The 16,001-nt window shown below is 45.0% G+C and overlaps 1 protein-coding gene across 1 annotated transcript in view; it reads left to right on the top strand.

Annotated features, from left to right (window-relative positions):
• Positions 1 to 16,001, top strand: part of DIS3L2 (DIS3 like 3'-5' exoribonuclease 2) — a 226,787-nt gene that overhangs the window by 203,244 nt on the left and 7,542 nt on the right. The window contains 2 exon segments of the mRNA XM_030216582.1: positions 4,501 to 4,684; positions 6,116 to 6,202. Coding sequence (XP_030072442.1) covers positions 4,501 to 4,684; positions 6,116 to 6,202 — 271 coding nt within the window.

Genomic DNA, 16,001 nt, shown 5'->3' with positions numbered 1-16,001 from the left:
CGGGGGACCCCAACCCCCGCCAGCCGAGGTCTGCTTCCACCTGCCGCTGCCGTAAAAACTTCTTCTTCAGCCGGCGGGGGACCCCAAACCTCCGCCAGCCGCCCCGCGGTGTTTAAAATTCATCTTCGGCCTCCGTGGCCGTGCTGCTGTGATAGGCGCTGTTGAAATCCACTTCGGAGTCTGACGTCGCAGCACGTACAACGTACAACGACGTCAGACTCCGAAGTGGATTTCAACAGCGCCTATCACAGCAGCACGGCCACGGAGGCCGAAGATGAATTTTAAACACCGCGGGGCGGCTGGCGGGGGTTTGGGGTCCCCCGCCGGCTGAAGAAGAAGTTTTTACGGCAGCGGCAGGTGGAAGCAGACCTCGGCTGGCGGGGGTTGGGGTCCCCCGCCAGCAAAAGTAAGAACGGCAGCGGGGGAGGGTGGGCGGCGGGAGGGGGGTGGAGAGAGTCATTGGTGGCGGTGGGGGGCTCGGCGGCGGCGGGGGGGGGGGGCTAAAATGTGCCCCCTCCCTCTGGCTCTGGCCCCCCCTACCGCCGGAGTCCAGATACGCCCCTGGAAGATGATGATACTACAATATATATAAGTGAGACGAGAACTGTGTCGGAATTTCAGAAAGCGTGAGACAGGCACGTGGGATCCCTTAGGAAAAGGAGGAGTTAGTGGTTGCTGAGGATGGACAGACTGGATGGGCCATTTGGCCCTCATCTGCCGTCATGTTTCAAAGCCAACATATTGCATGGGAGGAGTCGTATTATAATCACCCTTCTCGCTCTCTCCCCTTCAGGTCTGAGACTGCATGCATACGCACGCGCACACACACACTCACGGAATCTCTCTCTCACCTTGGAAACTTTGACATGCTTTTCTCACTTGTTGTATGTGAGGAGTGGGAGCTGGATCTGTGAATGCAGCTGATCCTTGTACAGATGTTTGTAGATATCCGTTATGGTACTGGAACAGTTAATCTGATTGAAGCTCATTTTGTAATGGTGCAAACGTGGTCCCGAATTCTGCATATCTCAATGGTTGCAGTTACACATTTTTTTTTGCCTTTTTTCTTGGAATTCTGTAAGTTTCCTGTTTACTTCCATGTTCCTATCCTTTTCTTGACAGACCTTTAGTATGTATTTTGGGTTGCTGAAGCTGGTTCAAAACTTAGGATCTGATTGGGTTTACGGAGCTGGCAAAAACGTAGATGCTTAAGTGCGATATTCAGCACTTAACTGGCTACGTTAAACTGCCTAAAGCTAGGACTGAGTTTTATCTGGTCCTATTTATGCGGTGACCTTGGCCAGTTAAGTACTGAGCATTGGCATATAACCAGCCAAGCGCTGACTCTGCCCTTGGAACGCTCCCAAAATAGCCAGTTTTGCGTGGCACTGTCCAGTTAAGTGTTGCTGAATATGACTGGTTAGCCCCGAAGAAGCAATTTAACTGGCCAGGAAATATTTTCAGTATCGACCCCTTACTGTCTTATTTGAAAAGTTTTCCCCATTCTCTGGCCAGGAAAAAGCCCCGTACCAAATAAGGCAGAGTATGATCCTATGCACTGAACTTCAACTTGCGCACGCTAAAAATACCTAACCATGCGTATTAAAGTGTACAAAGGAGGCTGTAATATGTACATGGTAATAGCAAAATACTCTTACCCTCCGAACTGTTTACTGAGCTCTCACTACACCATAATGGCAAACAGAGGACCTGAAAAATGGAAGTCGTGTACAGGAGACGACCTTGCAAAACAGTACACAAGAATATGGAGAAGTTCATTAAAGTCAAGGGAAATAATATCCAACTGATTAAAATAGAATCCCTGGGCATATTTAAGCCACATTTAGCATATTTGTATACTAATGAATAAATTATACTACTACAAAATGCACATAACACACAGCATTCAGGGCTGCTTTTACCAGTGAGCAAGAAGGCAGCTGCAGCTGGCAACAGAAGAGAAGATTGAAAGACTGGGGGGAGGGGGAGATGCTGGACTCGGAGGGGGGGAGAGAGGAGGAATGAGAGAGGAGAAGACTGAAATGGGGGAGGGGAAGAGAGGAGAAGAGATGTTAGACCTGAGAGGGGGAACAGGAGAGAAGAGAAAGAGAGACCGGAAAGAGGGGGAGGGGGATGATGAACCCAGGGAGGGAGGGAGAGAGAGATGCGGACCATGGAGCTTTGGTGGTCAGGGAAGACAGAGGGAGAGATGCTAGCCCCAGAGTGGGGGATATGGAAGGAAGGGGAGAAGCTGAACACGGAGAGGGGCAGGGACTCAGAGAAGAGATGCTTGACAGGGATTGAGCATAGGGACAAGGAAGAAGACAATAGAACATAGAGGAGCAATGCTGGATGGGGAAGGGATAAGGACAGTGGGACACAGAGGGGCAATGCTGGGCAAGGGGATGATGCTAGTAAAGGGATAACAACATCAGAGGGGTGATGAGGGACAGAGGGGAAATGTTGGACAGGGCAAGATAGGGTCAGAGGAGAAATGCTGGACAAAATAGATAAGAATGCAGAGGAGATGAATGGTGAACATGGAGAGAAGAAATGTCAGATGGACAGGAGACCCTGCAAAGAGAGGAAAAGGCAGAAAAGAGTTGCTAGGACCAAAGTGAATGGCAAAGGAATATGCTTTTCTGGTTTCTGTTTCTCTAGAATTGCTGTATAATTCAGAGTCTGACCTCTTGAGGTTTTCAGTTTAGTCTTGTTTGTTTGCCTTCATGTCGCTATTACTGGTCTGCAGTCCCTGGTTTCATCAGTCTTTATTTTGCACTTGTGACCGGTGTGGTGGTCTGCTAGTCTGTAGAGCTCTGAAGCAGTTCTCTCTAGGAGGTCTGTTGCCCAGTGTAATATTTACAGTGCTGCCTTTTCATGGATAAGGTTGTTGGTCTTTGAGTCCCGTGAGTTACTGCTTTTGGTTCTGCTTCTGAGTATGTTTTTGCAGTGGAGGGATTGTGTGTTGCCCTTACTCAGGTGACATCAAAACTTTAATATAATTTTAGTTTGTTATAACTTCAGAGAGAATTTTAGAACATTTTGAAGGATCTGCTCTGTGTTGAGATGGTGTCTGATCAGGGGTAAATTATGAGACACACTTCCTTATGCGGGATCATTAAATACAGCTGAATTTATTTACATAGTTGTATATGTAGTTTAGTGTTGGTAAGTGTTTGAAATAAGTGAATTTAAGTGTCATTCACGATGCAGAAATCCATTTTTCACAGCATATGAAGGTATTGTTTGTCAATAAGAGTAGCCAGAAACCCTTCCTCATTACCGCCATGCCAAATTTACACCCCAAATGCACTGCAAGAAAAACCTCATTCATTGGCCTTCATTCTCACTCACTGGGGTGGTAAATCTCACCCTTGGCATCTGTGCACCTTGGTCCAACATAAACTTTCCCTCTACTCTCTTACCCTGGTCTAGCAGCTTCCTTACCCACCAACTCCCCCACTGCTTCCAGAAAAAAAAAAAAAGAAAAAGCTATTTAAAGGCATGGAGCTGTTGTCTAGGCTGCACTGCTGCACCACAGATAGCTTTGCTGGGCCTGCCCCTTCTGAGCTGGACTTCTGTTTCAGAGGGACACAAGTAGCAGAGCCATCAGGGCATGACCTAGTCAGTGGCTCTGTACCTTTATCTGGCTAAGGAAGCTGTGCCGCTGAACCAGGGGGTGAAGAGGACCTAAGGGGGTGGGGGATTGGTAGCCCATCCATAAAATTGGCCCAGGACCCCATGAGTGGTTAAAACGACTCTGACAGCATTGGTATATGTCAATTAAATTCTAATCATAACACTAAAAAGAACACCCTTTGACACCATTTATTCATCAACATTTCAAATAACATTTTATAAGAATTCCATTGTTTGGGAACAAAATTGAAAATTGGCTTAGCTTAGAACATAAGTGTTACCATACTGGGACAGACCGAAGGTCCATCAAGCCCAGTATCCTGTTTTGAACAGTAGCCAGTCCAAGTCACAAGTACCTGGCAGGATCCCAGAACAGTACAATACATTTCCCAAGTCCATATTGATAATGGTATATGGACTTTTCTTTTAGGAAATTAGCCAAACCTTCTTAAACCCTGCTAAGCTAACTGCTTTTACCACATTCTCTGGCAACAGATTCCAGAGTTTAATTATGCGTTGAGTGAAGAAATATTATCTCTGGGTTGTTTTACATTTATTACTTAGTAGCTTTTTTATTTACAAGCATTCAGTTGCAAACTCCAAGGATGGCTACTGACCTCTTTCCCTCCCTTCCCCCCACCCCCTGAAATGCCTTGTGTTTTGCCATGAGGCTCCTCATTTGGGATTTATCTGACTGTAGAAGCATCAACTCTATCATGTGCTGTAGTTCTTCATGTTCCCACAGAGGTATCAGAAAACATGTAACGGTCTTGTGATATTATGTTAACTATGTTGGTGGTTCCATGTGTACATGCAAAGTTTGCACGTCCCTGTCTGATCTCCTTCTTTCTTGGATTCTAGGCTAGTTGAAGAGTTCATGCTGTTGGCAAACATGGCAGTTGCCCACAAAATCTATCGTTCCTTCCAGGGTCAGGCACTGCTGCGCTGTCACCCACCACCAAAGATTAAAATGCTTGAAGACCTGATGGAGTTCTGTGAGCAGATGGGCTTAAACATTGACTTCAGTAGTGCTGGAGATCTCCATGTGAGTACTGCGCCATGCTCGACATATACCATGAGTCCGGAACTCAAGGGGGAGGGGGGGGGGGGGGTGCTGCACGGCATTGTCGGTGGTCTGTGACCTGGAAATCTTTGTGTGTGTGTGTTTTTAATGGCCACTGTACATGGTAACAATGGGATAAAATTCACTATTACCCACTTTGAAGGTGGGCTGTATGGAAAGAGCAATTTATATTGGTAAAAAAGTGTTTTATCCACATTGCAGTGGCATAGCTAAGGGTGGGCCTGGGTGGACACCGGCCCACCCATTCTTGCCTCAGGCCCACCCAGTCAGCAGCCCATGAAGCCCCCAAAACTCTTCAGTGGCAGCACCTCACTACTCTCTCTCCCTCTTCACTTGTGGCCTGGCATCTGCCCCCTCCCAGTCTACCTCAGAGCTACTGCTGACGGCATCCTGCGCCAGCCCTGCAGGCCTCTCTCTATCATGTCCTGCCCTCAATGATGTCACGTCTTGTTTTTTTGGTGGGAATGTGGTAGAGAGAAGTCTGCAGGGCTGGCGCAGGTTGCCTATAGGAATTGCAATGGGCAACGGCTCTGAGGTAGGACCGGGGGAGGGGGTTCAGAGAGAAATGGGCAGACATCAGGTCATTAAAAAAAAAAACACTATATTGTATGTATGTACAGGGGTGGGGGTGGGAAGGGCCCACCCAGGTTAACTCTGGGCCCACCCAAAATGGCAGGTCTACATACGCCTCTGCCACATTGACTTAAAAAAATCGCCTAGCATAAGGCAAAAGAGAAGAAGGACAAAAGGCCAAGTTACCACTTTCTGCTTATGTCAAGAAACCATCTCTTGGGGTTTGAGTAAAACTAAGCATATTGATTCAGTAAACTGAGTTATTTGGCCATGATTTTGAGTTGGTAAATACTGGTTCATTTGTAGCAAAAGAAAAAAAAGTAAATTTCCTTTCTGTGTCTAAATGCACTGAAATTAGTGGTATTTTTGTTCATAGCTCATATCCAGAGGTTTCAATTTTGCCGATGTCCTAAGAGACCAGTTGTCGCTGGACATGGGTCTGAACCTCCTACCCGCGGGGGAGGCACCCTCAATCTTTTCATCCCTCCCAGACTTCTTAGGCTCCGCCCTTCTTCCAGAGTATGTGCCGTCCTGCTGTATACTTCTGGATCTGTCCATGAGAGGCTTCTCTCGCGTTCCCTCTTCCAGGGGCCATGTTTTGGTTTAAAACAGGATATTTGAAAAGTGTTGGCTCACTTAGCAGGCAGGTAATTAGCTATCAGATCCTGCAGGCCAGGCTGAAGGTGGCAGACTGTGCCAGAGAGGCAATGACCAATAACAAAAAAGGCAAGGAACCAAGACATAAAAGCTATGCCACTTTGTTGGCTTTTGAAATGCTGGAGAATGGAAGTTGTACTTATCTTTTTGCCTTTTTTCCAGAAAAGCTTGAATGAAGCAGTTGGGACAGATAAATATGCAGTGGCTCGAAAGGAAGTGCTGACCAACATGTGCTCCCGACCAATGCAGGTAAGGGGGCTCCATGTCCTTAACCTTCACATCCAACCAGTGCAGATAAGGCAGTTTCCTGTGTTTAACACATGCTCCCAATCTATGCAAGAAATGAATCCCTGTGACCTTACATGTTTGAGGCCCCAATGCGATAGATAAGAAGCGGTGGTGAATTTCTGCCAGCTCGCCAACCGGGAACTGTTCTGAGCTTGATTTCTTCTGCCTGTTCTAGCTGGACTGGAAGCTGGAACACTCTGCTTTCACTGGCTTGGTTTCTTCTGATTTTTTAAGCTGGCAAGGGATGCTATGGAAGCAAAGTTCACAGTGCTTGTGGGAAGGGAGTCGCAGCCATAAATCAACAGCAGCTCCTTGTTGCTGACTCTAAAGCTCAGCTACTGTCTTCGCAGTAACTGGGCTAGATGAGAGAGGAGTTACAAAGCAGTGGGGGATGAAGGCTCGTAGCACGCTAGCTAAACAAAAACCATGGCAAAACCTGCAAAAGAAATCAAGAAATAATACTATTTATTAGGATTTATTTACCATGTTTTTGTAGAAATTCACCTAAGGCGGTGTACAGCAAGAATAAGCCAGACATAGGCAACATACAATTACTGCAGTAAAAATATTCAAACAGTTCATAATACGACATAGTTTGCTACTTACAATGTCAACACAATATACAATGAAACATCTTAATAGACAGCCTAGGGTGGAAGTGGAGGTGGAACCTATAGACAGATAAGACAGAGTAACTGGGACTAACTTAAAATTGTATTTCAAGTCAGAAAGGTGCATGAATATGATCTCCCCTTACGCTCCTACCCGTAACCTCCGCTCACAGGACAAATCAGTACCCTTCTCCACCACCGCCAACTCCAGGCTCCGCCCTTTCTGCCTCGCCTCACCCTATGCTTGGAATAAACTCCCTGCCCATCTTCAAATCCTTGCTCAAAGCCCACCTCTTCAATGTCGCCTTCAGCACCTAACCATTATACCTCTATTCAGGAAATCTTGACTCTCCCAAATTGACATTTCGTCCTTTAGATTATAAGCTCCTTTGAGCAGGGACTGTCCTTCTTTGTTAGATTGTACAGCGCTGCGTAACCCTGGTGGCGCTTTAGAAATGTTAATAGTAGTAGTAGATTGAAGTTGACGTGAGGACAGGACTTTGTGTTTTCATTTACTGTATTAACGTATCCCTCTCAGCCTGGGGAAGGTGTAGGGCTTTTAAACATTGGAACTAGCATCCCTTACTGTATTTAAACTGAAGTGTTCCGCCATTGCTCTAGTCATGCTTCAAATGAGAAAACGGAACTTGAGTTGTAAGCGCTGCGGCTGTCTTTCCAGTTTTTATTTTCACAGCCTATTGACTGCTGTTGCCCAAGATGTAAACCAGAGCTCTCAGCATGTAGAATAATATTGGCAGGGCCTTTGAAGGAGGGTCCTGGACTCCTCAGTTTTCCTTCTTCCTCCCTTGATGTGATGTGGTAGAAAGGTCAGACATCGTGCTGCTGGTCACCCTTAGTCTGACGTTTTATAGCACCTTTCACCCTAACAGGAGCCTGGTGTATGTACACACCAATCAGAGCATGCAGCCAACTCTAGGGTGGATTTTATTTCAGCCTTTTAAGGCCAAGGATTCTGAAGCAGAGAGAGAGGAGTAAGGGCAGTGGTATTTCAATATTTTCATAGTTGAAAAAATATATATGGTAGCATGCGTGTGTTGTCCATGTCTTTCTCTCACATTAATTTTCAGGACCACACGCATCTCATCTTTAGATGTGAGATCCAGAAAGCTTATGTACTACAACATCTCTTCTTGGTCCTTCAAAGCTGAGATCCCCAAAGTATGGCTCAAAGGCAGTATCCAGCCCACCAATGCTGCACCAGAAACCCTATAACAACAAAGTACAGCAAAGAGTCTGAAAGTATCTACATTAGGGCTATTGAAGGAATGCCCATATTCCTCGTGCTGGTCCCGCTGTCCTCTCTGATTGAAGCACTGGTTTCTGAAAGTCTGCAGAAGTGGCAAGGGGAATGCTGGGTGCCCAATGCTCCTTCAGCTTCCACATAGATACTGTCAGTTATGTTCAGTTGTTAGCAGTCGAGTCTTTGACCGGGGTGGGGGGGGGGGGGGGGGGGAGCATAATTAAGGCTGGGGAATGGTTTATCAAGAAGAGATCAACTGAGACTGGACGAGGCAGTGGAGAAAGACAGATGAGACTGAGGGAAGAGGCGAGGGGTATACTGGATGGGTGGGGGGGGAGGGCATATTCAGGCTATGGAATGGTTCAATGAGAATAGATCACTGAGACCTGGAGAGGCAGTAGGGGAAAACAGTTGAGTCTGGGACTTTATACGGCTGTTTGTTGACACTAATAGATCAAAGAAGGAGAATGATAGATTGATGCTGTGGTAACACTCAGGAAAGATGGTTAACGCTGGAGGTTGGCACCTAGAGAGAGGTTGAGCATGTGCATAGAGGGGGAATGACTGAGGCTGAAGCAGCACAAGGGAAAGCGGTGAGGGAAAGATGAAGGAGGGACTGAAAAAGGAAAGTGGAAATATAAGGCAGGATGGTAGAGTTGCAGCTGAGAATCAGAGAGAGTGAGAAATGGAGAGAGGCTGGAAAGGCTTGCTAGATATTCAGAGTGAGAGAAAGGGAAGGTCGAAAAGAAGGGGGAGATTGAAATTAGAGACTGAGAGGGGAAATAAAAGAATATGAGACAAAGATGAAAGACGGATATAAAAGGAGTGTTAAACAGAAGAAAGACAAAGATGGAGAAGAGCAAGCTGAGAGGCAATGAGAAAGAAAATCAGGAAAAAAATTCAGAAGACAGACAAGATTTTATATTTAAGGAATGTTATAGCTTGCCTATCTTGCATTCTGAGCCACTAACAAACAGCATAAGTGAAATGTAAATTAAAACATAAAACATGCAACAAATAAAAATATAAAACATTCAAATACAACAAAAATTGAAAAACAATGCCAGTAACTTTGTACTCCGTGGGGGTTGGTGCTGGGAGCACATAGGTACTTGTGTTGCCTTTTTAAAATAGACTTGAAGTAGGTGTGTTTTGGGGCTTCTCACATAGATGGCCTCTAAGCACATAAACTTATCAGCGTTCAGCCTGTGTGCGCATAAACCGAATGGAAATGTTTCTGGAGCAGGCTTGATGTTTACCTGCACATGTGTAAAGTAACCCGGGATATTTATGTTGGCCATGTTGGGAAACATTTTGAAAACCCTCTAGTAACTGCTCAGGACAAAGTGTGTGGTATGTGTTGTTTGTTGTCTGCTTAGTTACTAAATTACCCCTTTTGTTCCTTTTACCCTCTTAACCTAAGGCTGTACTGCAGTAGCCATATCACTGACTTGTCATACCTAATCCATCTGCAAAGCATTTCATTAAGTGATCGGGAGTCCTCAGTGCAATATGAGCAAAGAAACTTCTACGTGGAAACCTGTCTCACCTGCTGCTGCTATCAAGAAAAGACAAGAACATGATTGCCATACTGGGACAGACCAAAGGTCCATCAAGCCCAGCATCCTGTTTTCAACAGTGGCCAATCCAGGTCACAAGTACCTGGCCAGATCCCAAAACAGTACTATACATTTTATGCTGCTTATCCTAGAAATAAGCAGTGGATTTTTCCCAAGTCCATCTTAATAATGGCTTATGGACATTTCTTTTAGGAAGATAGCCAAGCCTTTTTTAAACCCCGCTAACTGCTTTTACTACATTCTCTGGCAACAAATTCCAGAGTTTAATTACACATTGAGTGAAGAAATATCTGATTTGTTTTAAATTTACTACTTTGTAGCTTCATTGCGTGCCCCTAGTTCTAGTAATTTGGAAAGAGTAAACAAATGCTTCACATCTACCCGTTCCACTCCACTCATTATTTTATAGACCTCTATCATATCTCCCCTCAGCCGCCTTTTCTCCAAGTTGAAGAGTCCCAGCCGCTTTAGCTTTTCCTCATAGGGAAGTCGTCCCATCCCCTTTATCATTTTTGTCACCCTTCTCTGTACATTTTCTAATTCCACTATATCTTTTTTTGAGATGTGGTTTCAACGTATCGTCAACGATGACACCTAGATCCCTCTCCTGCTCGGTGACTCCTAATGTGGAACCTTGCATCACGTAGCTGTAGTTCAGGTTCCTCTTTCCCACATGCATCACTTTGCACTTGCTCACATTAAACGTCACCTGGACTGACTCACGCCTGATAATTTCAAGATACTCTTTGAACATGGCAGATGCAGTCCAATAATGGTGCAGGCCAGGGCCAGGCTGTTCAGGCACTACTGTACTTCCTTTGCAAGATTTTGAGGGGGCTCGTGGTGCGCTGCCCAGCACCTGGAAGAAGCACAAGCCTCTCTTATGCTCCCCTGAGTCCACTGCAGCTCACCAGACATGGGAAGGTTTCTCCACCTGTGGCAAAACCAGCTGACTTGCGAATGCTTGGGTTCCAGCCAGCTTTGAATCCCAGTACAGGAACTGCTTGCAGGGAAGGTCTGTCCAGAAGATCCTTTACTCTTCTGTCAGTAGACTGTAGTATGCATAAGGTTGTTTTGTGTTTCTCACTTTACCTTACACTTTCCTTTTCTCTCTCTCTCTCTCTCATGCATTTTGCTGAGGATGAGAAAAGATGTCGGGAAGGGAGCTTTGTTGGTAATTTTTTGGGCAGACTCTACTCTCTGTTTGTACTGGTTAAATTTTGTAAGATTTCAGTTAGAACATATGGTTAAAGGACGGCTGTAAGTTAGAAAAATTAGAAGAACCCCAGATGTGTGTGCTAAATGCCCAGTGTTATTGAAAGGTCAGACTTTGGAGGAAAATCACATTATATAGAGAGAGGAGATTTAGCCTTCCTGTGCCACTGTTAAAACAGGGACACAGCAAAGTTGTCACAGACACACCCACCAGCCTCTAAATTTGGTGGCCCAAGGGGCAGGTGCTGTGATTGGAGGAGTAGCCTAATGGTTAGTGCAGCAGGCTTTGAGCCTGGCGACCTGAGTTCAGTTCCCACTGCAGCTGCTTGTGAACTTGTGCAAGCCACTTAACCCTCAGGTACAAAAACTTAGATTGTGAGTCCCCTAGGGATAGAGAAAGTACCTGCATATGATGTGTACAGTGCTGTGTATGTCTAGTAGCACTATAGAAATTATTAGTAGTAGTAAAAATACCATGCTAAAGACCTAGGCTTGCTGGAGATAGGGATGCTGCAGAGGCCCTTGGGGAGGGATTTGTGGCCCTCACTCAAAGGTGACACCTTGTGGCCAAACATAGAGCCTAAAGTAGTTAAGCTCCACTTTATGACCCCAGAAAGGACGTTGCTGCAGAAGCTGGACTGAGTTTTGAAGTAGGGTGTAAAATCAGAGGACAAAACCCAGTGAATAGTTGTGAATGACAGGGTGGTTCAGGTTGAGCTGAAAGATCAAAGGAGCAGGAGGAAGTTGCAGTGAAAGTAAATATTATATGGTTTCTTGAAACTCCATTTCCTGAGGGGACACTGTGCCACATTTAGGAACATTAATTGAAAGCTGCTAAAAGTTAATTTGTGAAAATGAGGTTGTTGGATTTCCCGCTGTGTTGCCTTCCAGCCTGTGTCTGCTCCGTTTGCTGATCAGAATTATTTTACCCATTCAGTTAATGCACAGAGACCACAGACTGAGCAGGTGAGACTGCGTTCTTACTTGTTTTAACACCATAGGATGCTTACCAGCCCATTATCTAAGTCAATCACCAGCATACGAGCGACATTATAAGCTGCTCAGTTCAGGGAAAAGGGACCTAAACAGATTTAATCTAGAAATGATGCAACTGGGTCTTGACTGGAAGAGAAAAGAAATGGGAAGTGTGAGACTGAGGCGTATTTCTCTTTCATAGCACTGGATCCCTGAAATTGCGCTAGACAGCTTTGAGTATTTGTCACAAGAGGAAGTGGTGTTATCTCAGCTGCTTGATTTAGCTGAAGAACAGGATGTGCTTTCTGATTTTCAATCTGGTTTTTGGAAATTTTATAGCACTGATGGATATTGTTGATGATTGTTGGAAATATTAGACAAGGGGGACTGATGTTCTCTTGGCGCTGCTTTTGATACTTTGGAACGTTCTATTTTATCTAGTATTGATCTGTGACAAAGCTCTATCACAATTAGATGTTTTTGGAGGATAGCTGTTAACATGTTTTGGTAGGTTCTGAGCTTTCGAAACCTAAACCCTTGATATTGGGAGCTCTCCCAGGTGCTGTTTTGTTACCCTTGCTTCTTAATCTTTATTTAAGACCTGTGATTGATATTGTTTTGAGTCATGGTATTCGTATTCACACTTCTGTTGATGATACCCAGTTATATATTCCCTTATGCTCTGCCTGAGGAGATCAACTAGAGAAGTTATTAACCTGTCTGACTTCAATTAAGAACTGAATGGTATTGAAGTTCAATTAAATTCCTCTTTTTGTGAGTTCATAGAGAACGTTGTTCTTACCCTCATCCTGTGTTGATGTGGGATGGATCTACTATATTTGCAAAGGATCAAATATATAGTTAAGTAGTTGAATTAGATGCGGGGTTGTCTTCTGAAAATCATATTTCACATGTAGCCAGTGCCGCCTCCTACCATCTTCATCAACTTCATAGGATCCATTCCTATTTTTCTGTGGCTGATTTAGCCCAGTCAGTCTACGCCTACCTGATTTCTCCATTGACTATTGCAATGCATTGTCAAGAGTTGAGCAGGCAGAGACCTAGAAACAATTTCTAGTTTGTATAGTCATGTTACACCTAGCCTTCATTCTTTGCATTGGCTCGCAGTTGAGAAGCGCTGTTCTTTTAAACTGTCGGTTTTAGCATTTAACTGTGGGATGGTACCTAAATATTTTTTGAGGAATCTGGTAATTTATGTTCTTAATCATCCTTTGTGCCCTCAGAGTGACATGTTTTTCTCTTCCCCCACCAGATTTTTTCAACTTGAGTGTGTCTGCTTTCACGCATACTCTTGTTCCATTGCTTTTTCATGGAATACAATTCCGTTATCTTACAGACTAATTTATTGGAGTTTCATAAAACTATTAAAACCTTCTTGTTTTTATTGATTTTTTTGAAAGAAAGATTCCGTCAGATTCTGAGATTTCTATGATGATTATTGTATTACTAGTAAAAAAAGATCCGTTTTCAAGAAAGTGAAATGGGCACTAGCAAGGCTATCTTGTAATGGTGATTATGTTTTTAAGGCTCTCGTCAAAGCGATTTCTCCTCTCTCCCCTGCCCTCCCCTCCATGTCCAGCGATTCTTCCTTCCCCTCTGTATCCCGCGATTCAGACCTCCCCTCCATGTGCAGCGATTCTCCTGTGCCCTGCCGTCCCCTCTGCGTCCCGCGATTCTGGCCTCCCCTCCATGTCCAGCAATCCTCCTCTGCCCTGCCCTCCCCTCGGTGTCCCGCGATTCTGGCCTCCCCTCCATGTCCAGCGATTCTCCTCTGCCCTGCCCTCCATATTCCAGGATTCTGGCCTCCCCTCCATGTCCAGCGATTCTTCTCTGGCCTCCCCTTCATGTCCAGCAATTCTCCTCTACCCTGCCCTCCCATCTGTGTCCCACGATTCTCTCCTGTCCTCCCATCCCATCCATGTCCATCGATTCTCCTCTGCCCTGGCCTCCCCTCCATGTCCAGCGATTGTTCTCTGCCCTTGCCTCCCCTCCATGTTCAACGATTATCCTCTGCCCTACCTTCCATGTCCTGCAATTCTCCCCTTGCCTCCCATTCCCTCCGTGTCCAGCGATTCTCCTCTGCCCTGCCCTCCCATCTGTGTCCCGCGATTCTGTCCTCTCCTCCCATCCCATCCATGTCGATTCTCCTCTGTCCTGCCCTCTCCTCCCCTCGATGCCCCTTGATTCTGTCCTCCCCTCCATGTCCAGCATTCCGTGCCTCCACTTGTCTTGCTTGTGTTCGTAACATCCTGACGTCAGCTCGTCTCCAGCGTTCCCTTCCCTCTCTCTGTTCCACCCTCTGACGTCATTTCATCTTTACACGAGGGAGAGACAGTGAGAGGGAAGAGAACGCTGGAGGCTTGCTGACGTCAGGATGTTACGAACCCAGCCAGCCAGCCAGCCATTTGTACATTGACGGTACAAATTATTATATTAGAATGTGGTATATTTGATATTTTCTGTAGTTTAATGTTTTATGTTTGTGTTTTAATGTTTTATGTTTGTGTTACACTTGTATTGTTATTTGTTTTAATTTTTGTTATATATATAATCCTGTAACCCGTTATAAGTGAGCTAAATAAATAGAGGCCATTCTTATGCAGGTTTTGCTGTGATGTTTGTTGGAAAAAAAAGAGGTCACTTCAGCAGGGCATGTGCAAGAGTATTAAGTAGCCGGGGTGAAGAGTCAGCTTTGCGCCCCTTTCCCCTGACATTTTGATAATTAAACTGAACAATCATGATCATTCCAACATCACCTCTCCACATAATAGGACATCATACTTTTAAATACTAAAATTTGTTTTTATGTATATCTGTGTGTGTGTACACGTATGTTTGTGTATAGTTTACTCCGCAGCCATGCAGGGAATGTGCAGGCACGCTACCTGGTGATGTCATTGATGGAGCCGACATGCTGGAGCTCCCCCCCTAGCTATAAACAAGGTTTAGACATGTTTGAGACATACAGTGGAGGAGCACGCCCGAATTATCAGGATAGGGTTGCATGTAGATTGCCACCAGGCAGTGTGGCTGCATTCCTCTGCTGTCTGCGGAGAACATCTGTTACAGGTAAGCAACTTTCCCATACATACATACGTACTTAATGAAGACAATTTCCAGGTAAATGGGCTGTTTGAAAATTGCTCGCCCTTCCTGTGGGTGAAAGTCTGCTGTGCTGGCACTTTGAATTTGTGTGGCTGTCAGGAAAAACTGTTTTCTTTGACTTCAGCTTTTATTTTCATTCCACCAGGAAGTTGCTGCTCTAGGCAACTGCCTAATAAATAAGCCAGCTTTGTGTTTGCCTGGCATAGGGTGGTAAAGTAAGGGAGGATGAGTAGAGAAAAATGAACAACTGTTGAGTATTGAAATCCTGAATGTAGTCCTGGAAGATAAGTTGATGACTTGATGTTATCCCATTTTCAGTTTGTGTAAGGCGCATTCACCTCTGTAGTAGCTATTGAATGCTTGGTCTTGGGTATAGCCTGGCATTCTCCCCAAACTATCAAATCAGCGCTGCTCTTTAGAGCATTTTGTTTGTCACATTGCTTTTTGACACTATATACTTTGTGGTTCAGTCTGTGGCATCTGACGTGCAATAGCGGTTAGGATTATTGATGGTGTTATGTTTATACAGTGGGGGAAATAAGTATTTGATCCCTTGCTGATTTTGTAAGTTTGCCCACTGACAAAGACATGAGCAGCCCATAATTGAAGGGTAGGTTATTGGTAACAGTGAGAGATAGCACATCACAAATTAAATCCGGAAAATCACATTGTGGAAAGTATATGAATTTATTTGCATTCTGCAGAGGGAAATAAGTATTTAATCCCTCTGGCAAACAAGACCTAATACTTGGTGGCAAAACCCTTGTTGGCAAGCACAGCGGTCAGACGTCTTCTGTAGTTGATGATGAGGTTTGCACACATGTCAGGAGGAATTTTGGTCCACTCCTCTTTGCAGATCATCTCTAAATCATTAAGAGTTCTGGGCTGTCGCTTGGCAACTCGCAGCTTCAGCTCCCTCCATAAGTTTTCAATGGGATTAAGGTCTGGTGACTGGCTAGGCCACTCCATGACCCTAATGTGCTTCTTCCTGA

The sequence above is a fragment of the Microcaecilia unicolor genome, chromosome 10 (genome assembly GCF_901765095.1).
Source record: "Microcaecilia unicolor chromosome 10, aMicUni1.1, whole genome shotgun sequence".
Classification (NCBI taxonomy): Eukaryota; Metazoa; Chordata; class Amphibia; order Gymnophiona; family Siphonopidae; genus Microcaecilia; species Microcaecilia unicolor.
This window is presented reverse-complemented; position numbering and strand designations above follow the sequence as displayed.